This window comes from Capricornis sumatraensis, chromosome 10 (assembly GCF_032405125.1).
Source record: "Capricornis sumatraensis isolate serow.1 chromosome 10, serow.2, whole genome shotgun sequence".
Classification (NCBI taxonomy): domain Eukaryota; kingdom Metazoa; phylum Chordata; class Mammalia; order Artiodactyla; family Bovidae; genus Capricornis; species Capricornis sumatraensis.
Window position 1 is genome coordinate 3,768,623 of NC_091078.1, and position 21,948 is coordinate 3,790,570.

Consider the following 21,948-nt stretch of genomic DNA (forward strand, 5'->3'; position numbering starts at 1 on the left):
AGAGGAACTATACAAAAAATATCTTAATGACCCAGATAATCACAATGGTGTGATCACTCACCTAGAGCTAGACATTCTGGAGTCCAAAGTCAAGTGGGCCTTAGGAAGCATCACTACAAACAAAGCTAATGGAGGTGATGGAATTCCAGCTGTCCTGTTTCAAGTCCTAAAAGATGATGCTGTGAAAGTGCTGCACTCAATATGCCAGCAAATTTGAAAAACTCAGCAGTGGCCACAGGACTGGAAAAGGTCAGTTTTCATTCCAATCTCAAATAAAGGCAATGCCAAAGAATGCTCAAACTACCACACAATTGCACTCATCTCACATGCTAGTAAAGTAATGTTCAAAATTCTCCAAGCAAGTCTTCAACAGTACATGAACTAAGAACTTCCAGATGTTTAAGCTGGACTTAGAAAAGGCAAAGGAATCAGAGATCAAATTGCCAACATCTGTTAGATCATAGAAAAAGCAAGAGAGTTCCAGAAAAACATCTACTTCTGCTTTATTGACTATGCCAAAGCCTTTGACTGTGTGGATCACAACCAACTGTGGAAAATTCTCAGAGATGGGAATACCAGAACACCTTGACTACCTCCTGAGAAATCTGTATGCAGATCAAGAAGCAACAGTTAGAACCGGACATGGAACAACGGACTGGTACCAAATTGGGAAAGGAGTACGTCAAGGCTATATATTGTCACTCTGCTGATTTAACCTATATACAGAGTACATTATGCAAAATGCTGGACTGGTTGAAGCACAAGCTGGAATCAAGACTGCCGGGAGAAATACCAATAACTTCATATATGCAGATAACACCACCCTTACACAGAAAGCAAAGAGGAACTAAAGAGCCTCTTGAAGAAAGTGAAAGAGGAGTGTGGAAAAACTGGCTTAAAACTCAACATTCAAAAAACTAAGATCATGGCATCTGGTCCCATCACTTCATGGCAAATAGATGGAGAAACAATGCAAACAGTGAGAGACTTTATTTTCTTGGGCTCCAAAATCACTGTAGATGGTGACTGCAGCTATGAAATTAAAAGACATTTGCTCCTTGGAAGAAAAGTTATGCCTAACTTAGACAGCATATTCAAAAGCAGAGACATCACTTTGCTGACAAAGGTCCACCTAGTCAAAGCTATGGTATTTCCAGTGGTCATGTATGGATGTGAAAGTTCGACTATAAAGAAAGTTGAGTGCTGAAGAATTAATGCTTTTGAATTGTGGTGTTGGAGAAGACTCTTGAGAGTCCCTTGGACAGCAAGGAGATCCAACCAGTCCATCCTAAAGGAAATCAGTCCTGAATGTTCATTGAAATGACTGATGATGAAGCTGAAACTCCGATGCTTTGGCCACCTGATGCGAAGAACTGACTCATTGGAAAAGACCCTGATGCTGGGAAAGATTGAGGGCAGGAAGAGAAGGGGACGACAGAGGATGAGATGGTTGGATGGCATCACCGACTTGATGGACATGAGTTTAAACAAGCTCCAGGAGTTCGTGATGAACAGGGAAGCCTGGTGTACTGCAGTCCATGTGATGTCAAAGAGTCAGACACGACTGAGTGACTGAACTGAAGAAAGAACCTAACATCCGACAAGAACTCTAGCTTGGCCTGGCTATACCCTGAGCCCCTCCCCAACACTATACCAGCTTCTGCCAGCTCACTGCCACAAGTGTTCTTTACAGTGCCTGTCTGAGTAGTGGGAAGGGCAGGTCACTAAGATTTCACCCATAAGGACCCCACACTGAGTGCTCAGAGGCTCACCCCGGGGTGCAACTAGCTGGACCCAACTCTGCCAGATGCCTAGGCCAGGGCTCACTCAGTAGGGCTCAGGGAGGTGTAGTGTCAGCCACCCTCCTTCTGCCTGCCTCTGTGACATCACATGGCCATCCCCAGCCAGGTAATCCGGGGTAAGAGGATCACTCCTCGGGGCAGAGGCACACAGCCCGGGCCAGCAAGCTGCCCACGACTACCCAAGAGTGAGGAAAGACTATTCAGGAGGAAGAAATAGGCACACGGGCTATGAGCACAAGAGGATGGGTGAGAAGTTCCAGGAGAGACATGAGAAGATGCAAGATGTAAGAGGCCCTCAGTGACGTGACTCTGAGATGGGTATGCTGAGCTCAGGGGACCCAAAAGAGCAGGTGGAGACCTTGGGGCTCTTGTCTCTGACATGAGACGTACCTGGCTGAGCCCAAGGGGCAGCCGAGCCTCAGAATAACTGACATGAAGGGGGAAGAACAGAGGCCCAGGGAGGAGTCCCAAAGGATAGTTTGCTTGCGGAAAAGAGATGGAAAAGAATGGCCGGGGTGCTGGGCATCCCGGAAGCCAAGCCCAGCGCTTCAGAAGGAAGGTGAGGTCTTGACTGCAGAAGCGAGTCAGGGCGGAGCCTGAGAAGAGGGCACAGTGCTGGTGCGATTGGGTCTCAGAGGGCAGGCCTTCTGCAACCTCACTGGGTCACTGGACTACGGGCCCTCAGAGGGCAGGCCCTGTCTGACATTCTCTCCGCACCAAGTTCTGTGGCCTTTGTCCAAGAGTCCAGCATTTCTTTCTGAGCTTGGCCCAAGGCCACCACACTGATGACCTAGCTAGGGTCATCCTCATAACTGACTTTGGCCAGACCCTCCTGGAGGGTATCCAGTCCCCAGACGCTGACCCTCATGAGGTGACGTGGGCATGGCCTCCATGAGGTCCTGCGAAAGCCTCACCAGGGAGGACACCATGGTTTTGGCCCCGGGGGCTCCCAAGAAGGGCGCAGAGTCTGGGGCCCAGAGAAGGCCCTTTCTCAATCTGTGTGACCTGAGGTGGGCCGCAATCTTCCTCTAGTGATGGCATCTTCAGCCCCGTGTGATCCACCCCCAGTTCTCACAGCAGTCCTGGGCAACAGCTCCTCGCCTCAGCCCAGCTATCTACCCAGTCTTCCGTAACTTGGCCCACCTCCCACCCACCCCACCCTCTCCAACCCACACCTCAGGAAGGAGCAGCTGGGGACTTGGTGTGAACAGAGAAACAAGCACCTGAGCCAAGGTCAGGAACACAAACAGAGGGGACAGTTCTTACCTGTTACTCTTAAGAAATAAAATTCATAATTTATGGCAAGACACGGAAAGTTTAAACATAAAATTTTCTCTGCCCTTTGGTCTCCTCTCTCCCCCAACCATGCATTGTATTAATAAGCCTGCATTATGTATTTACCAAACCTCCCGGTCCACAGAAACAATTACTCAACCATGAAATGCAATTCTCAACCATGAAAAGCATTCTCCTAGCACCAGCCAGACAACTTTTTAACAGATAACATTCTTTCTTGATCTTGTAAGGGGTCACAAGGCACTCAGATCTGGATTGTGTAAAGTGTTCATAGCACGTCATTTATGTACAGCCTTCCGCCTCAAAAACCTTGTATAACTGTCCTTGGTTTCTAATGGGCAAAACAGCTCTCAGAGCTTTCTGAGATGCTCTTCCCCGGTCACAGTCTTCAAATTTGGCTCAAATAAAATTTTCCGTTTCTTTCTTAGATCGGATGATTCATTTTCCATCAACACTATGGAAGATTTCACCGAATGTGAATCACACCACAGTGGGATTCCTTTTCTCTGGGGCTCTGGGAGCAGCGGGGGTTCTGGAAGCCCTGGGGAACCTCCCTAGGATGGAGGGGCTACTGAGCAGTCACTGAGGCAAAATCTTTACCTTTAGGAAGGAGGGGTTAAGAGGCGGAAAGTTGAAGCATTCTAGGAAGGGGCCCCAGGGAGAGTGAACTCCAGAAAGGAAAATGTTAATCTCTTTCCGGGAGGTTCCTCCCTCCCTTGGCAGCCAGTTCATACTCCTGGGCTGAGGGCAGAGCGGGCAAGTCAAGGGGGCCTGGTGGATCCTGTGGCTTCTACCCCCAAGAAGGATGATTCAAGCAAATTATCTTAACTTGGGAGTTTCCATTTCTTGCTATACTACATGGAACACCTACCTGCTTCTTAAGGTTGTGGCAAAGCTTGAAAGGGATAGAGTACACAGTGATTAAAGAGGTATCTAGGCACAGAGACACCCCAGTATGTGGAGGATGCTATTAATTTATGTCTTTTGCAGAGCTCCCCACTGCATTGTTTATTGTGGAGATGGCTTGCAATAAATAGGCCCCTTTTTTATATAAATCAGGTCTAGCAAAGAGTGAATAAACAGCCCTATTTACTAAGTGTGGCTTTCAAAGGTTGGAACTCAGAATTTCCAGTCTGTGTAACAGCCACAGCTCAAACATTTGGCAGCAAGTAATGGATTTCCAAGGGCAGGTCTGGGCTGGTGCTAGGTGGGGCCTGAAAGCCACAAGAGGAACCCAGAGCTAGGCCTAGCCCAGGGGGTGGGGTCAGAGTAGGGGTGGTACTGGGTGGGGCCTGGGGCCTGCCTGCTGGTGCTACCACACCCCACCCTAAGCCGCCCACTCTTCTGAGTACAGCGGGGTGAGTGTGCAGAGTCTGAGTGGAGGGAGGGCTGACCAGTGTATCTTCGTCTCCCTGGGGAAAGGTGCCGGCGAGGTGGACGACATGGCCTGGTGGAAAGCTTGGGTAAGTGCAGAGCAAGCAAAGAGGGAGGGTTCCCACACCCTGTGGGTCTAGAGAGAAGTCAGCTCAGGCAACATCTGCCGCCTGCCAGGCCAGGCACTGGACTGGGCTGCCCACTGGGGAGGAAGACAAAGAGAGACTGCCCCAGCCCCGTGGATGCTCACGGCTGGAAACAATGGAAACAGAGGAGACGGACAGATAAAGGAACCTCAAAATGCAGCTGGGAAAGCTGAGGGGCTGAGAGAACCCAAATGGAGGGGTCAGGCCGCTGGAAGCAAGGGGGAATCATGGTTAAGTGATGCGTGTGTTTGTGTGTCTGTGTGTGTGGTGTGTGTACAGGTTTACAGAGAACCAGGCAAACGTTTCCTTTGAGAGGGAACAGAATATACAAAGGCTCAGAAGAGTAGGAAGCCTGGTTTTAAAGAGAAATAGGCCTGACGGTCCTGGATAGGAGGGTAGCGGATCAGGGGAGATCTACCTAGAGAGTAGGACAGGGCTGGGTCCTACAGAGCCACCCGTGGCAGGCAAAGGAGCTTGGGCTCTACCTTAAGAGCAATGGGGAGTCACTGAAGGAACCTGAGCTAGAGAGCATCCTGATTGAATAAGCTGATGTTGGAGGCCTCATCAATGTCCACCCCTCGGGATGGGAGGACAGCCCAGCCCACAGAGGTTTTGTACAGTTGAAATCTGTGAGTGAAATTTACAGTGACAGATGGCTGAGTTGGGAGGGATGACACATTTTGCCCCTAAGTCTCCTGTGTCCAGATGAATGCACAGGTTCTCTGGAGTGTTTCATCCGGGTTTGAGTCCAAGGCTGTCTCAGCTAAGGACGTGAGAACACAAAAGGAAGGAAAACGAGGAGCGGGTGGCATCCCCCACTCAATGAGGGGGTGGGGGGATGTGCTCTGCACACCTTCAATTCATCCCCAGGCGGCCCTGGGGTAGAAAGGCTGCTCTTTCCACTCGACAGAGGAGGAAACTGAGGCTCAGCGACATCTAGTGACTTGCTCAGTCCCACAGCTAGCAGACAGGGGTCTAGTATGAACTGGGGTCTCTCTCTGTCCCCGCCCCAGGCTCTCTGTGGGTCTCAGTGGGCGACCTGGGCTTACCCCAGTTCAGGAAATCTCTTTGCCACAAAGATCACTTCCCAGGAGCTCTCAGATTCAGAAATGCTAGGCCGGGACAGGAGGGACAGAGAGGAGGCCTGCGGCAAGGTAGGGTGACTGGCCCTGGAGAGGCAGCCAGGACAGCTTAAGGGCCAGGCTGGCCTCCAGCTTCATCCTGGCTGATGGGAAACTGGCCTTTGAGGAGGCAGATGAGTCAGGGAGAACCTAGCGCTGGGCACTTTCCAAAGTCAGCTGTTGCCCAGGGTGGCCATATTCTGGGCCTTCCTCCCCAAATCAGGGGCAGGGTAAAGGCCCAGCCCTGTGGCCCACCCAGCCAGGCAGGCAAAAGCCTCCTTGTAGGGACCTGGCCAACCTGGAGGAATGACAATGAGGCTTCCTGAGTATGCACTGTGCCCTGGACATTCCCGAGTCAGTCTCTCACTTGGGCCTCAAGACATCTCTGCCATAGAAATGCCCGTATCCTTATTGACAGATATGGAAACGGAGGCACAAGGAGGATAAGACGGCATCCAAGGTTGCCAAGCTAGGAAATGCTGGAGTCTGGGTTAGACTCTGAGCAGTCTGACGCCAGAGCTCAAACTCTGTGGGGCTTGGCAATCCACAAGCCAAGGGCATCAAGATCACAGGGGGACCCCAGGTGAGACTGGCTGAGCTTCCAGTGAGAGACAGATGACCTCTGAGCTTCTAACGAGACCAGGACTGGACCCGAGGGAGGTGAAAGATCAGCTCGAGGGAAACTGTCCGTGCCTCTCTTAGGGAGATGAAGTTTTATCTCTCAAGTTCTCCCCGGCAGCCTTGTGACAGGAGAAGCAAGGGTGTGGCAATTCACCAGAGACCTTCACAGATACAGAACAGATGGAGAGTCACAGGCCAGAATGAGTCATCTTTTCAGTGCAAATGTTCCTGTGTGGACTGGCCTGCTCTGCACAAGGCCCAGGAAGAACCTAGACAGACCTTTCTTCCAGTGTGGTGGGGGGTGGGCTGGTCCTGAAGAGATTATCTGGAGCTCCAAAACCCCATGCTCACATCCAGGGGTCTGATTCCTAGGAAATTGTCTTTTTCACCTGTAAAACCTTTGTATGGAAAGTGAGGCTGAGGCTTCTCACTGCAGTGAAATCACAAGCCCCGGAGAGCTATTTCCCAACACTGCCTCTGGAGCTCAACCTCAGACCGGCTGAATCCGTCACTCCATGGTGACTAGTATGTGCGGCCCGGTGTATCACTGCTGCGCAGCCCCTGAGTGCCAGCCTGGGGCAAGAGGCAGGAGGAAAGCTCCTCCTGGGTGGCCCCCAGAGCTTAGCACTGAGATCTGAGATGACCCAACACTCACTAACAACCTGTATTCCTATGGGCAAGGTTTCCTTCAGGGAAGAGTGCTGGGAAACCTCAGCGTCTGGAAAAGGTTGAGTCATTGATAGCAGGGGGGCGGCAGACAGCTGAGCTTCTGAGTCAGGCTGTGGGTTAAGTCCAGCATCATCATTTACTAGCTGTATAGCCTTGCCAAGGTCTCCAAGCCCAGTCTGTAAAATGGGGCACTCATAACTACCTAATGCAACTGGCAGAGATGTCAAGAAGTGCATTACATCTGAAGTACCTAAAGCCCCTAAAACACAAAGCCTGGCACATAGGACCTGTCAAATCTTTAACAGTAGTAACAGATGCTTGTGACTCCACAAACAAGGATTATGATCTCTGCGTGTGCCCAGCTGGGCAACACCTGGGACCACACAGGCTCTCTGGATCAAACTGCCACAAGGAATTACTTCTAATCATTTCTTCTATGAAACTTGGTGCTAAAGAATTAAAGTATAAAAATCTATCACTAGATATTTGAAATTCAAGCAAAGGATATAGAAAGACTTCTCACCTTTTACTCAAAAGAAATATCTTTACAGATATAGCGTGGATGGGAAGCTGCTCTGCATTTTCAGGAACTAGCTAGAGCCAGGAAGGAAGGAAGGAAAAACAGGAGGGGAAGAGGGAGGACAAAGGAAGGGAGGAAGGATGGATGGATGTGGTGACTGGATGGGTGGATGGATGAATGCAATGACGTGGTAGTGGGACATCTGGGTAGTGAATGAATGAGTGGATGGTGGCTGGGTAAGTGGGAGAGTAGGTGAGTGGATGAGGGGTGGCTAGGAGGAGTAGGTGAACAGGCGCATGGGAGACCAAATGCAATGGGACTAAATTCCCTTCCATCTGAAGGGTCTCTGAGTCTCCTTCACACTCAGTCCCCATCTCCAATCTCCCTCCACTCCTTAATTGCCCATCTCCCAAAACACACACTTAAGAGGGATCATTCATTTGCACCTTAGGAATGCTGCAGAGCACAAGTCTCAGGAGCCCTCAGGCAAGACTTGGATTAGAGACTTGGAAATCAAGGCCCTAGGGACTTCAGTTATCTGGTTTATTTCACAACTTTCAGAACATCCTGCTGTATTTTCTAAAGCTAACCCTCTGCCCCTTTGAGCCTGAGGACTTGGAAAGGCCCTGAGCTGTCAGGATGTTCACCTGGGTGCCCTGGCCCTCTGCTTTCTTATAAGCGCCCACTTCTCAAGAAGAGGGCAGATTGAGCTCAATCTGGCTTCCCTGCCTCATCCGCACACTTTCCAGGCAGCATGTTCAGCTCCATGAAGCCTTTCCTTACTTGATCATTGTCCTTGCAGCTTTGAGCAGGGTTGTCCCTTCCTGTTGCCTGCCAGTGGTGCTAGGAGAACCTGCGGGTGGCTGGGCCTACTGCCTGCCTCAGATGGCACTGCCTAAGGGAGACACAGCCTGATTCAGAGCCCACGCCCCAGCACAGGGGCAGGGATGGGAACGGTTTGGTGGCTCCGGCTGGCGCCAGCCTGTTAAAACAAGGAGCCTTTCTGCAAACAAGGGGCCTTTCTGCAGAGGAGACAAGGCAGTCCCACAGAGCCCCCAGGGAAACCAGCAGCCCCTCAGTCAGGCCACAGTCCCTGGGGTACCCTTCCCTACACAACTATGCCCTGGAGTGACCAACCCCTGGGTCATTCGGCCTCACAGATCTAAGAGATTCTATGGTTGCTCCCTGTCGCCCCAGTGAAACCGCCGCTGGCTTCTAAAGGGTGCTCTAGCATCACCGCCCTCAAGCCCTTGCTGATTCTTTTTCAGGCCAAGTCCCCTACCCTAACTCTATCCTCGCAAATTTTTTGTCTTTTTTTTTTTTTAATTTCCTTAAAGTCATTGATCATCACAAAAACCCAGAAAGTGCAAGTAAAGAGGAAACAAATGTCTGCCTGAGGATCAAAGGACCCAGAGCTAGAAAGGAGACATGGCACAGGACTGGGGTGTGCAGAAGGGCTGGAGGCATGGTCCCCACCGAGCAGCTGGGCTTGGGAGAGCTGAAGGCGGGGGTCCAGTCTCTAGACCCTCTTCTTGCTGTCCCACAATCAACACGGTGGCTCTGGAAGTGGCCACAGTGCCAGCTACCTGTGAGGTCTTCCCCTACACTGAGCCTACAAGCCCCAGCTCCCCAGGCCTGGCACTGGGGCTGAGAGCTGGGATTCCATCTCTTACGGCGGCACTGACCCACTCCTCCTCAGAAGGCCCCTCCTTCCAGCCTGAAGCCCCTCCTCCCAGCCTGAAGCCCCTCCTCCCAGCCTGAAGCCCCTCCTTCCAGGCCTCCCCTTGACCAAGGCGCTAACAGGCACGAGGGGCCTCTGCAGCCCTGACATGAGGGGGCCATATGGCAACTTGATGCCAAGTGGACACAGGTGCCCCTTCCTCAGCACAGTCTGCCGGAAACTAGCATATCCGGAAGCTGCAGGCTCCACTCGCCCCAGGAGGACACGCAGGTCCAGGATGGATGGAGGCTCAGCCACAGGTAGGCAGGGGCCGAGCTGGCGCCCACCCCACGGAGGCAGCGGCAAGGTGCACTACTTTCCCCCACTCCCGCTCTGAGCAGGCCTGGATTCTCTTGCAGGTTGAACAAGAGGGCGTCTCAGTGAAGGGCAGCCCCCACTTCAACCCAGACCCTGACGCAGAGACCCTCTACAAAGCCATGAAGGGGATTGGTGAGTGGCCTTGATATGGGAACTCAGTGAGTCTCTGGGGCTCTGCCCATTCGGCTCAAGACCCCTCTGCTCACACCTTTGGGAGTCAGGGTCTCCCAGTCATCTACTGATGAGAACCAGAGAATCACACAGGGCCCACCTTCCCCAGCACAGGTCTACACAGGCCTGAAGACTGGAGGTGGGAGGGTGGGTATGAGTAATGGGGGTGGGAAGCAGGAGGCCATCTGCCATGCGTTCCTGCACGACCTTGTGCAGGGACCTCCTCTCACTCAGCCTGAGCTTTCGCACTTGTGAAATAGCCCCAGGAACTCTGGGCCCTGTGTGTCACTGTGAATTTCAGATGGGACAATACTGGAAACTGTGGGGGGCTGACCTAGTTCCAGGGGGCTCCAGCCATGCGGACTCTGCAGCATCTCCCCCCACCCGGCTCAGGCTGGCCGCAGGGCCGGCTCCATCCTGTCTCCAGCGTCTGCTTTCCTGATGGCTGGCTGGAGGCCCACTGGGATTAGGATGACCTGGCCCAGACAGCCCTCATGTTGTCACGCTAGGCAGGATTCACCCTCTCACTGGCTCCGACCGGTGAACTGTGGCTTTAACAAAAACTGCCATTCGCAGACAAACTGAGAAGGAATTTTCTGTCCTCAGCTTCCTGTGAAATCTTTATTATTAGCTCCATTTCCCAAAGAAAAAATGCAGTGGTTTGGAGAGGTGAAGCTTCCTGTCCACCCAGTCGCTGGGCCAGGAATCAGATCTGGTTTTCTGGATCGTCTGTCCCCACCGTCCCCCCCAGTCACCAGCACAAGGGAGGTCAGGGCAGGAAGTGAGCTCCAAAGGCCCTGGGCTGTGTCCAGAGCAGAGCAGATGATCCGAGGGGCCTCAGAGTCCGTCACTGTGAGGCTGAGCCTGGGCTGCACCCGCACTGGGCCAGGGGTGGACAGGTAGATTTTCTGTCTGTCTTGTCTACACCATGAAAATCATCAGGTTTGGGAGCTTTCCAGGTGGTGCGTCCCCACTGCTTGGCCACCATGCAGCTGCCCTCCCTCCTCCCCAGCCCCCTTCGGCCCCTGGGGGACACGGAGGTGCTCAAGCCATGCCCCCTGCAGGGACCAATGAGCAGGCCATCATCGACGTGCTCACGAAGAGAAGCAACGCGCAGCGGCAGCAGATCGCCAAGTCCTTCAAGGCTCAGTTTGGCAAGGTAAAGGCGGGCAGGTGTGCGCAGGTGGGCTGTGGAGGCTGCTGCTGCCAGAGACAACCGGGGAGGCAGCACCATGCTGGACGAGCTCCAGCTGACCAGGAGCCCCGCCCACTGGCGACACGGGCATTTGGGACATACGCTAAAAATATGGTGCATTTTATCTCTGAAAATCAGATTTAACTCATCATCCTGTGTTTTACCTAGAAAACTTACTTACAGATGGCTCTCCACCCCACGTTTCCCAGCCTCCCTCTCACTTGCTCCCTTACATTCGCTCCAGGGTCCCATCCCTGAGCTATTTCCCTGCCTCTACACTTTGCTTGCCCAATTTCCTGAGCCTGGAAGGCCCTTTTCTTTCCCACATGCCAGGGATGCAGGGCAGACTCGGCCCTGTGCTGTGCGATGGGGTTTTCTCCTCACATTGGAGCTGCCTTTCACGTACACTTTCCCTCTTGCCGTGGGGGAAATCCAAGGGCAGGGAGCACACAGTCTGGCTTTGTCCCTCCTCCCACTGCCCCCAGGACAGAGCCAGACACTGGTGTGCCAGATAAAGAGAGTAGTAAATGCATGCAGAGTCGTGGTAGCTGGAAGCCTCCATCAGCGCACATCAATAATGTGGACATTTAACCTAGAAAGATGAGTGGCAAAACCCAGACACGGCATATGAGGAACCAATATGCTCTTCTAAAAAATAATTTCTCTCTCTTAACCTTCACAGCTATGTATTATTCTCTGCATTTGATGTTAGAGGAAACTGCTGTTCTGAGAGGTAGAGACTGTTGTCCAAGTCTCCAGAGCCTGTAAGAAACAAGGATGGGTTTGAAATCTGGATCTGAAAAGGCCCTTGGTCCTTTAGCTGTGAGGAGATCAGCTGTGTGTGGCCTTGTGGCTTCTTGCAAACACAAGTGGCCTTAGAAAGAGACATGCATAAAATAGGTTCCTTAATTCATTTCACTCATTCGTCGAGTGTCTACGGGCTAAATGACAGGGACTCAATAGCGAGTAATAACAAACTTGTATTTCGGGATTATGGTGTGTCCAACACTACACTGAAAAGGAGCTTGACATCTCTCTGCCAATCCCCTAAGCAAGGGCATGAAGCAGGGACGCCATGGTGTCTATTCCACAGGAAAGGATAATGATACTCAGAGGGGCTGAGTTGCTGCCCCAAGAAACCCCAGCCAGCGCCCACACATGGCAGAGTCTACTTGGGAATCTCGCCAGAGCCCCTGGGCCCCACCACCATCCTTGCCAGCACTCCGGTGGGTGCAGCACCCAGAATATCATCATTCCCTCTTCCTGCCTTAGGATCTCATCGAGACCTTGAAGTCGGAGCTGAGTGGCAAGTTCGAGAGGCTCATCATAGCCCTCATGTACCCTCCATACAGATACGAAGCCAAGGAGCTATACGATGCCATGAAGGTAAACAAGCAAGTTGGTTGGGGGAGGGGCAGAATCACTGACAAGGACTGAATGGGGGGATGATGCCCAGGACTCCTTTCCCCAGAGAGCTTGGCACAGGGAGCTCCAAGCTCTCCTTGAGCCACTGTTTGGCATGAGCTCAGCAAGCTGGAAGCTTGCTGCTCATGAGAGTGTAGAACACATTTCAGGACATAGTAGAACATAGGTTCTCCTGTCTCAGAGCAGAAAGAAGTTGGTGAGAGGCCAAGTGACAAGTAAGTGATTTATTAGAATAGAAAGCTTGTGAGGCTAAGCGGGCTACAGCTTTATAATCAAAGGAAAAGTGGGGAGGAGGAGAAGACCACCTTCTTCCTCATTCTTGGCAGGACGTCAGACTTCAATCATCTTTCCTCCTCCACGATGGGTGGAGGATTTTCTTGTCCCTAAATAGTCAAACCGGGACCGTCATGAAACAGTGGAAATGAGCAAAAAGGCTGTAACATATACTAAAATATGGTAAATCATCTCAGTTTTCAATATAAGGTCTCCTTTTCCTTGAGTTTTGACTTTAGTGCAGGCAGAAGAGCCTGTCCTAGGAATCATTAACTTACCGAGCCCACTGGGCAGGATGTGGGCCTCATTCCACCATTGTTTCATTGCTGGGGGAATGTCTCACGCTTCTGTGGCATGGTTTTGTTGCTCAGCGAGGCTGCTTGGTTTTGTGGTTAAGCAAACCTGTTTTCCTGAGTGATCATTAACTTACAGGGGTCTCCCATACTTTTTTCTCTGTTGACCATCCCCTAGTGGGATTAACTATTTAATCACCTACTTTGTCCCCTTCCTCTGTTCCTGTCACTCAGACTGCCACCAAACAGACTGACCTCCTGCGTCACCTGGTCGTGATAAAGCCAAAGTCAGTCCTTCTCGGGACACCACTAGACTGGGTGTGCAGGAATTAGGAACCAGCCTCTGCTGTCTCGTGCCTGGTTCTCCAGTTTCCCTTTACTTCCATTGCTCCTTTTGCATTTGAAGGTAACTCAGGAGTCAGGACCAAGGAGCAATAATCATCTCCATGGAAAGGTCACTCACTGTGTACACGGACCTGCTGGGCATTCTACATCTATTACCGCCATCCCCGGGCGGGGGTGATTTATCATCCCTGGTCCTGATGAGGATCCTTGGGCTTAGGGAGGTCGAGCAACCTGTTTGGGACCACCTAGCTATGGAGGGGCAAGCTGAGACACAGTTTTCCCGTCACATCACTTGCCCATAACAGCCACCACTGGAGACGAATGCAGGCGTCTCCTCCTGCAGTAACATCCTCCAGCAGAGGCCTCCCAGCAGAGCGATGGCGAGTTCTTCCTAGGGCCTTCCTTGTGCCTCTTGACAGCAGGAGGATGCAAATGGTCCTCTCCAGTAAGCAGAGATTTTTATCCACAGGGCATAGGAACCAAAGAGGGTGTCATCATCGAAATTCTGGCTTCTCGGACCAAGAACCAGCTGCAGGAGATAATGAAGGCATATGAGGAAGGTAAGAGGCCTGTCAAAAAGAGAAGATGTGGGCCCTGCATTAAAGGCCAGCTTGGGGATGGCCATGAGCTTTGGCAGCGTAGCAAGGAATAAGAGACAGGAAGTGTCCTGGGCCACGTTGGAAAGGACTCTTTCTAAGCTTTTCCACACATGGGTGCTGAGCACCCACTGTGTCCCAAATCCCATGCCTGATAGTGAGGTCAGATATGGCTCAGGCTTAGCCGCTAAGCTCCCTGAACTCACAGGCTGTTTGCTGGAGGGAAAGGCATGCAGACACTAACTCTGCCCCTTGAGAGTATGGCAGTGCTGCGGGCCACAAAATTTTTCAGCAGCGGGTGGTGGGGCTGGTACCTTCCTGGCTGGGCATAGGCTGACCCCAGAGACCATGCAGGGCCCAATTTCAGCAGTGGGGCATGTGGAGCCCAAGCTAGCTATCATGGAGTCCACGGTATGCAAGGCAAAGCCCCTCTTCCTCAAGGTCTGCCTCGTGAAGAGTCTGGCTGAAGGTTCTGGCTTTGATGAGCCACATAATGAATTGGAGCTTGATCAGGCTCTCTGGACTGGCCCATCTCTGTGTTTTGAGCCTGGCCAGCAACCCATGTCACTTCCTTGCTCTGAATGACAACCAGTGGGGAGCCTCTGCCACTCAGACACTTGCACAGTGCAGACAGTCTGTACCAAAGACTCACCCTTCCTAGAAAGCTTTAGTCAGGAGAAGTATGGGAAACGGGGCTGAGAGGAGAAGAGCAGGCCTAAGTTTCACGGTCCTGATCCCCGGCAGACTATGGGTCCAACCTGGAAGAAGACATCAAAGCAGATACCAGTGGCTACCTGGAGAGGATTCTGGTGTGCCTCCTGCAGGTATCACAGCCCTGGATCCTGGGAGCCCCTGGTCTGGGGGATCCCAACCACTCCCCACTCCCAGAGAGCGGCTCTTGGCCAGAGCTGCTGGGGTTGGGTGAGGTGGGGGCAAGCGTGCGGTACAACCACTGGGGCCTGGGCTCACCGGCTTCATCCCAGCATGGTTGGGAGGTCCTCATCGCAGAACCCTACACCTCTCCAGGAAGCAGAAGGAGAGGGCACATCATTGGGCAGGTCCTGACCACCAGGCCCATGCCAGGCATAGAGCTTACTTTTGCTCAATGAATTCCCCATCCCTCTCGGGGCATTTCTTACAACTCTCATTTTACAGTTGAGAGAGCCAAGGCCCAGAGAGGATAACTGTCCACCTGCCTGCCCAGCGGCCCCCCTCTGCCCAGGCTGCTCTGCTCAGCCAGCCTCCCTTACCGAGTCACCTCTCCTGTTCCTAGGGCAGCAGAGATGACTTGAGTGGTTATGTGGACCCAGGATTGGCCCTGCAAGATGCCCAGGTGAGGCTACCCCTCAGCAGCTTCTGCCTTCCTGGCCACCTGGCCCCACCCTCTGCCATCTAGACTCCAGGCGGGGCAGTGGGGGAGGAGGGGGTTTTCGGATGACGCTAGGCTGAGACCCAACTCAGCTCTCGACTCGGGGGATGCTGGGCCTCCAAGGCCCAGATGTGTACTTTCAGGTCTCCATAGGTCCGCCTGCTGGCAGAGCGCTTAGACCTGCCTAGAGTCAGGGTGAAGCCCAGGGCGAGGCGGGGCAGCTCCTAGAGCAGCCCGAAGAAGAAAATTTACCCATGGGAACAGCAGGCTCCCCGTCAAAAAGATGATCGAGCAGAGGAGAATGCCGAGCTGGCAGGGCGGACCGAGGGTGGTCCTTCACCCCCTTGCTCACCTTCACTGGTTGTCACGGCTGTCCCAATGCCAGGATCTGTACGCAGCGGGTGAGAAGATCTGTGGGACGGATGAGATGAAGTTCATCACCATCCTGTGCACACGCAGCGCCACACACCTGCTGAGAGGTACGGGGGGAGGCGGGGAGGCAACGTCAGGGCCATGAGGGGCGGATGTCTCTCCCTTCATGCTGAGCACTCAGTGTGTGGCCATGTCAGGACATGGAGCTGGGGAGAGGGCTGAGGATCCCGGGACCTGGTGCCCAGCAACCAAGCGGAAGTCAGGGCTGGTGAATTGATGTATAGTCTCTGATGTTGGGGGATGTCAGGCTGAGTGCACATGTCGGCTAAGAGAAGGCTCTCTCCACAGTGTTTGAGGAATATGAGAAAATTGCCAACAAGAGCATTGAGGACAGCATCAAGAGTGAGACCCATGGGTCTCTGGAGGAGGCCATGCTTACAGTAGGTAAGAGACGGAGCTCCATGCTCGGGTACACATGTGTCTCCCGGCCCTGGGGCTCAGTGGAGGGGCAGCATCAAAGGGCAAAGGGCCCAGAGCTCAATGGCAAGTGCTGGGGACCTGTGCTCACCCCAATCAAGGTAAACCTCCATATCAGCCCCCACTCAGCATGTACCATCCACTCAGGACACTGGAGCTTCTAGGGAAGCCCCAGAGTCCTCAGGGTGCTCTGTGCTGCCCGCGATCGTTCCCTGCGCTGCTCATGTAGTTCCCAGCACTGTGTAGGTCTTTGTGTATGTGTGTGAAGGTGTCTGAGTACGTGAATGTATGTGTATGCACACATTTGCAGGATTGTGCAAGACCCAGGGGCTATGCTCACCCACAGCAGCCACACAGAGAACATTCTGGCTTTGATTGTGAAGGTCCAAAAAAGCCAACTAGCAGGACCTCAGCCAGGGGTCTGTTCCCTGCCTCAGTTGCTGACTGAAGAAATGATGAAGTATAGTTGGAGTCCAAACTGAGTGATGGGTCGCCTGATGCTAGGGGAACACTGTGAGCCTTCCCCCAAGCATGAGGTCAGATTCATGTAGAAGGACCCATGCCAGGGCGCATCCTGGGGTCCAGAGCCAAAGTGACAGGCAGAAGAATCATTGCAGAGTGAAGAGCCAAGGCCCAGAGCAGAGGGACTTCCCTCCTCCCTCCCATGATAGAGCCAAGGTCACCTCCACTCCAGGTTGCCAAGTAGCCTGGGAGCTTCACAGTATGTCCTGGTCCCTAAAAGTTGATTGGGACATCTGACACTCCCCAGCCACCTTTGAGTGCTGTGATCAATCTAATCTATGCCAGAGCATCCAAACATGACCCCTGATCCAGTCTCAGCTTCCATGGGCAGCCCCTGCCTTTAAACAACTCCTAAATAAAATTGACAGGCAAGGAAAAGCAAGACCGTGTGGTGCCCTTCTGGGCACTTCCTGTTGATTACTCCTGAAGACTCACATCACTGTCTTCACATGAGAACAGGGCAAGGCAGGGAGATAAGTCACTAACACACAGCACCGTCAGGCAGAGTTCAAACTCATGCCTGTCTCCCTCAGAGCCCTCCTCTTTCTGCTGCCTTGGGTCAAAACGCCAACCTCCCCACCGAGACACTCAGTCTCTAAAGCAGCATCCATGAAAGAGAGTGTGGGGCCAGGTGCTCTGGAGCCAAGCCCCATCTGTCACAGGGGAATTCAACCTGCAGGGGTCCTCTGACAAGTGACACTCAGAGGCCAGCGGTCACCATAATGGTGGCTCCTCCCTGGAGCTGAGTGGATGGACTCTCAGTGACGCTGTCTCTGGAATGTAAGAGCTCAGGGACTCCCTTGGTGGAGCTGTGGTCCGATGGGCCAGACCAACCCTGTGGGCCCCAGTGCATTTCACATCCTGCCCTTTTGTCTGCCTGCTCTGGGCCTTTGCACCTGTGCCCAGTGCCCTGGGCTTCCCTCCCTGCCCCACCCCTCCTGACACAAAGCCCTTCAGGACTCGGCAGAGCACCAATAAATAGGCCAAGATGTGCACAACCCTTAGGACCCAAAGCAAGACATATATAATGAACATGTATACAATGCTGCCCACAGCCCCTGGTTGCTAACAGAACTTTCCTATTTGCCAGTGAAGTGCACCCGGAACCTCCACAGCTACTTCGCGGAGCGCCTTTACTTCGCCATGAAGGTAACTGCCTTGTTTTCTGTGTGCCTGACCCTCAGTCCTACATGGCACCAGTCGCAAAGCCAAGGAGCTCAGAGCCACCACCCAGTTCCTCCACACGTGGGCCTCCTCTTATCCCACCCTCCTGTGGATCAGGCTGGTTTTAGTTCTCAGTGGGCAAGTCAGGCCAGGGAAGGGAAGCCGCATCCCCTGAAGGCTGGATTTGAGCAGGTGCGCTCCCAGGTGTTCATGGCCCTGAACTTTTACCACAGTTCTTTGACACTTCATGGTGCAATCCGCCCTCCCATCTGCCCTCCCAGAGATGACGAAACTGTGGTCAAGGTCACAGAGCTGATACATGGCAAAGCCTTGATTTGAACCCAAGTCAGTGCAATTGTCCTTTTTAATTTATTTCATTTATTCATTACTGTCCAAGTAGCTTCCATGAGAAAGCACAGGATTGCCAGGAGATCAAGGCACCCTTTGAATGGACACATTCAACTTTTCTGCGTGTGCCGGCGTGCCGACCTGGGTTGCCTATTGTCCAAAAGGCTGCACTGGCCACCCAGACAGCTGTTCAAATGCTCATATTAGGTGCAGGTTGTGGTATCTGGAACCACAGTGGAAGATAGATAGTCAAAATAATTCCCAAAGGTTAAGGTGAGGTAAAGGTGCCCACCTTTTCCGACTGATAGTGGTTAACATCGCCTGAAGCAAGAACCCCAAGCCCTCTGGCTACATCTGGCCAGGGAAATAAAAAAGGGTGTGGGGTCCCTGTGGCCACGTGGCTCCTTCTGACATAAAAATATTCAAGGGTGAAAGTGAGAGGGAGGGTCCTGTTTGTGAATTTTCCAGTTAAGCAGAGTTCTTGATGTTGCTGCCCTAGGAAGAGGTCTTATTCTTGGAGCAAAGAGAATTTTGTTTCCAGAATCAAATCAAACACACACTGCAGCCTGGGGCATTTGGCTACTAATAAGAAGCAATATGAGCAGTGAGCAAGGATGGATCAAGGGATCCCCTAGTGCATCCTGCTAATGCTTCACTGTCCTTCCTGTCTCCCCAATCCCCTACAAAAGCCCCCTGGACCCAACAGAGGTTTGTCATTGTCACAAAGATGGACCAGGAAGGCAGGAAGTGATGGCTGATTGCTGTGTTTCATCCAGGGAGCAGGGACTCTGGATGGGACCCTGATAAGAAACATCGTTTCCAGGAGTGAGATTGACTTAAATCTTATCAAGAATCAGTTCAAGAAGATGTACGGCAAGACCCTCAGCAGCATGATCATGGTGAGTCATGAGCTCCCAAGTCTAACACCAGTTTGAAGCAGAGACCTTGCTGGGAAACCAGAATGCTGTGACCAATATCATCAGTCACACGTGTCCATCCCTTCCCAGGGAGCATCACACTTGCACTCATTGCTGTGTGGTACATACAGGGATCGGCAAGGAGGTCAGTGTGCCTAGTGGAGGTCCCTGTTCACCCAGAAAGTTAGCTGTGCCTTTGCCTTATAGTTACCCCTGTGAAAATGACACACCAAATCCTTGCAGAAGTAACCATATCTGAAGAGTCAATGAGAGTATATAGTTTAGTAGGAATTGAGGAGTAGCATTCAAATACAGATTTAAGTAATCCTGGCAGCAACATTTAAAGGAGATAAATCATATGAGCTTCAGTGGGTTGCCTAACATGATTCCCATTAGTAAACGTTCTAAAGTTGAGAAAACGCAGAGCAATTATCACACTGCTGTAACTTCAAGAGAAATAGCTCTTCTAGCTGTTAATGTCAATTGAGGCCTTGACAGTTTCATTAATGAAAGTCAAGTCATGAGAAATATATCCCTAAGTCTTCACTGGCTACTAGTCAAGTCTCTAGTTATTCTACAAATGCCTATTGTTCACTATACTTTTCAAGAAACACATGGCTTATGAGATGTTAAAAAGACATTTTCCCTTTCAGAAGTTTCAGAATGCAGCAACAGGTGGCCAGAGTGAGGGGTGGGGGGTGCGTGGTGGCAGTAGGAACAGCCTGAAGTGGAAAACAAGGAAAGATAGGTGGCAGTGCGGGGGGCAGGGGCATAGCAACCGGTACAAGCATGTGCCAGGACTCCCCCCAAGCAGCACAGCTCCTAGTAATAAGAGCTCCTGACGGGGACGACTCCAAGCCAGGTCAATGTCCTTCTAACCAAACTCCCTTCTAAATCTCATGTCCCTCCTGTCCTCAGGAAGACACAAGCGGTGACTACAAGAATGCCCTGCTGAACCTGGTGGGCAGCGACCTCTGAAGCCTCAGAAGGACAAGAGCAAAGGCTAAGAAGGAGGAGTCACTGGGTCCTGCTTGCTCAGCCTTGGCCATGGATGGGGGTGGGGGTGGGGGAAGCCACAGCGCATCTTTCAGTCTTGTATCTCCCAGCTTCTAGCACTTTCCACCAGGTTTCTCTGATCCAGAAAGAAGGATCAGCCTGGGACTCGTACCTCTTCTGTCCTTCTAAGTCAATTCCAGGTGTGAGCACATTGCCAACCTTAGGATATACTGTGTCTGGTCTAACAAATACCTTGATGTGAAGGAGTCTGCAGGAGCTCGTAATCGTTTCTTTCTCCCTACACAAGCGCTTCCCAAGCCTGCCTGATCAGAGCCCCCTAGGCACAACTGACACAAAGACTCAGCCGCACTCCCATCTACTAATCTAGATCTGCAGAGAAAGGACCGGAGAATATGGCATTTTAGTAAGTGTCTCAGCTGATATGCTTCTCTTTCAGACAACCAGAGAAGGCTGTGAGAACCTATCTGTTTCAGAGCACGTACTCATGGGCAGCTGAGAAAGGAACACATATATCCAGGCCAGCTGGGCTGCCCAACATTCATTCACCAGCTTCATCTAAAGACACTAGGCTGCAGGTAGAAGAGAAGTTCTCTCATCATCCTCCCAGCAGAGCAAGCTGAAAACTAACGTCCTGACAAGGACACTGTGTTCTTGTCACAGGCTTGAGCTTCTCTAACTCTTGACAAAATCAGGCCCTCCTTCCTTTCATGACAGACCATGGAGACTCTCTAATGCTAACCAGTGGCAATGGCAACTGATTACAGGGGAACCTGAGATGCCTGTGTTGAGCTTTTCAGAATAATAAAGATTTTTACAATGGAATACACGTGTCTTTGGACTTTTAGCAGTGACCAAAGTAGGACCGCTTGAATTAGCCAGTTAGGCTCTACCCCATTGAGCCTACTCTCCTGATTATGCCATCTAGGGCCACAAAGCTTATCTTTTTCCATTAACACCATTTCTGATCTCTGAATACAGCCCACATATTCCGCCAAGATTTCTTCTGTCAAAGCCAAATGTCCCTGATCCCTTCAACTATCCCTCCTAATGCCCAGTTTGCAGCCAAGTCCTCTGAACATGCTCTAGCTTACAAACCCCCTTTTAGAGTACAATCCCAAGGAACTGGGTTTGTTTATTGGTTGGTTGGTTGGTTTTTTTTTTCAGGGATAGACAATACGATTATATGTGTCCATGTCAGGTCCAGGTTCATGCCGTCCTGGTGGGGCTTCAATCCATTTACAGGCATCTTGTCAGAATGCCTGTCAGGGATCCATAGGGCAGGACCAGGCTTTCCTCGTGCAGGTCATCACATCACAATAATGCTTTGTTAAAGGATAGATCATGTAATCACAAATCTGTGTAACAGCTTAGGGAAGGAAATTCCTGGGAGTGAAGAGTGAGGCAAATCAGTGGGGGTTTTAAGTTCACGTAGAGGAGAGATAGATTCTGGCTGTGCATTGCACCAGCTCTACAACTCTGACCATCGCTTCACATGTGCAAGTGTGTGTGAGACAGAGATTCCTTAGCTTTTCCTGCACGGGTGGAGACTCAGCTGTAATCACTGCTTCCAAGTCACGCCAAAGCGAGTGCTAGAAAACCATCATTTTATGATGCTCCTGGGTTCTGTAGGCCAGGAATTCAACTGGAGCGCAGTATGGGTAACTTGTCTCTGCTTCAGCAAGACTGAGGACAGTGTTGGGAAGACCCAAAAGTCAGGAGAACACTAGGGCAGGTACTGGAATCATCTGGAGACTTCTTTACTCACAAGTTGGGTGCCGTTGAGATGGCTGGAAGGCTGGGATCCTACCTGCAGCTTCACCAGGATGGGGCTCCAGGTGGGAGCACGTCCATGGTGGCTCAGGGCTGTACCACCTTCT

At 51.9% G+C, this 21,948-nt stretch overlaps 1 protein-coding gene across 5 annotated transcripts; it reads left to right on the forward strand.

Moving 5' to 3' along the window:
- Positions 1–4,479: 4,479 nt before the first annotated feature.
- LOC138087202 (annexin A8) lies at positions 4,480–20,796 on the forward strand. Of its 5 annotated transcripts, none has more exons than XM_068982174.1 (12): positions 4,480–4,561; positions 9,629–9,719; positions 10,718–10,917; positions 12,226–12,339; positions 13,759–13,849; positions 14,630–14,709; positions 15,159–15,218; positions 15,640–15,733; positions 15,975–16,070; positions 17,716–17,774; positions 18,914–19,036; positions 19,973–20,796. In XM_068982174.1, the coding sequence occupies exons 1-12, from the start codon at positions 4,541–4,543 to the stop codon at positions 20,030–20,032; spliced, it is 1,089 nt and encodes a 362-aa protein (XP_068838275.1). In that variant the 5' UTR covers positions 4,480–4,540; the 3' UTR covers positions 20,033–20,796. The 5 variants fall into 5 exon arrangements, with proteins under 5 accessions (XP_068838275.1, XP_068838276.1, XP_068838277.1 ...); XM_068982175.1 differs by having other exon boundaries at positions 10,823–10,917; XM_068982176.1 differs by lacking the exons at positions 13,759–13,849; positions 14,630–14,709 and having other exon boundaries at positions 10,823–10,917.
- The last annotated feature ends 1,152 nt before the right edge of the window (positions 20,797–21,948 follow it).

Bases quoted from the DNA above. Each gene is read 5' to 3' on its own strand.
- LOC138087202 (XM_068982174.1), top strand. From the start codon at position 4,541: ATGGCCTGGTGGAAAGCTTGG. The intron at 9,720-10,717 runs GTGAGTGGCCTT...GGAGCTTTCCAG, and splicing joins CAAAGCCATGAAGGGGATTG to GTGGTGCGTCCCCACTGCTT. The intron at 10,918-12,225 runs GTAAAGGCGGGC...TTCCTGCCTTAG, and splicing joins TCAAGGCTCAGTTTGGCAAG to GATCTCATCGAGACCTTGAA.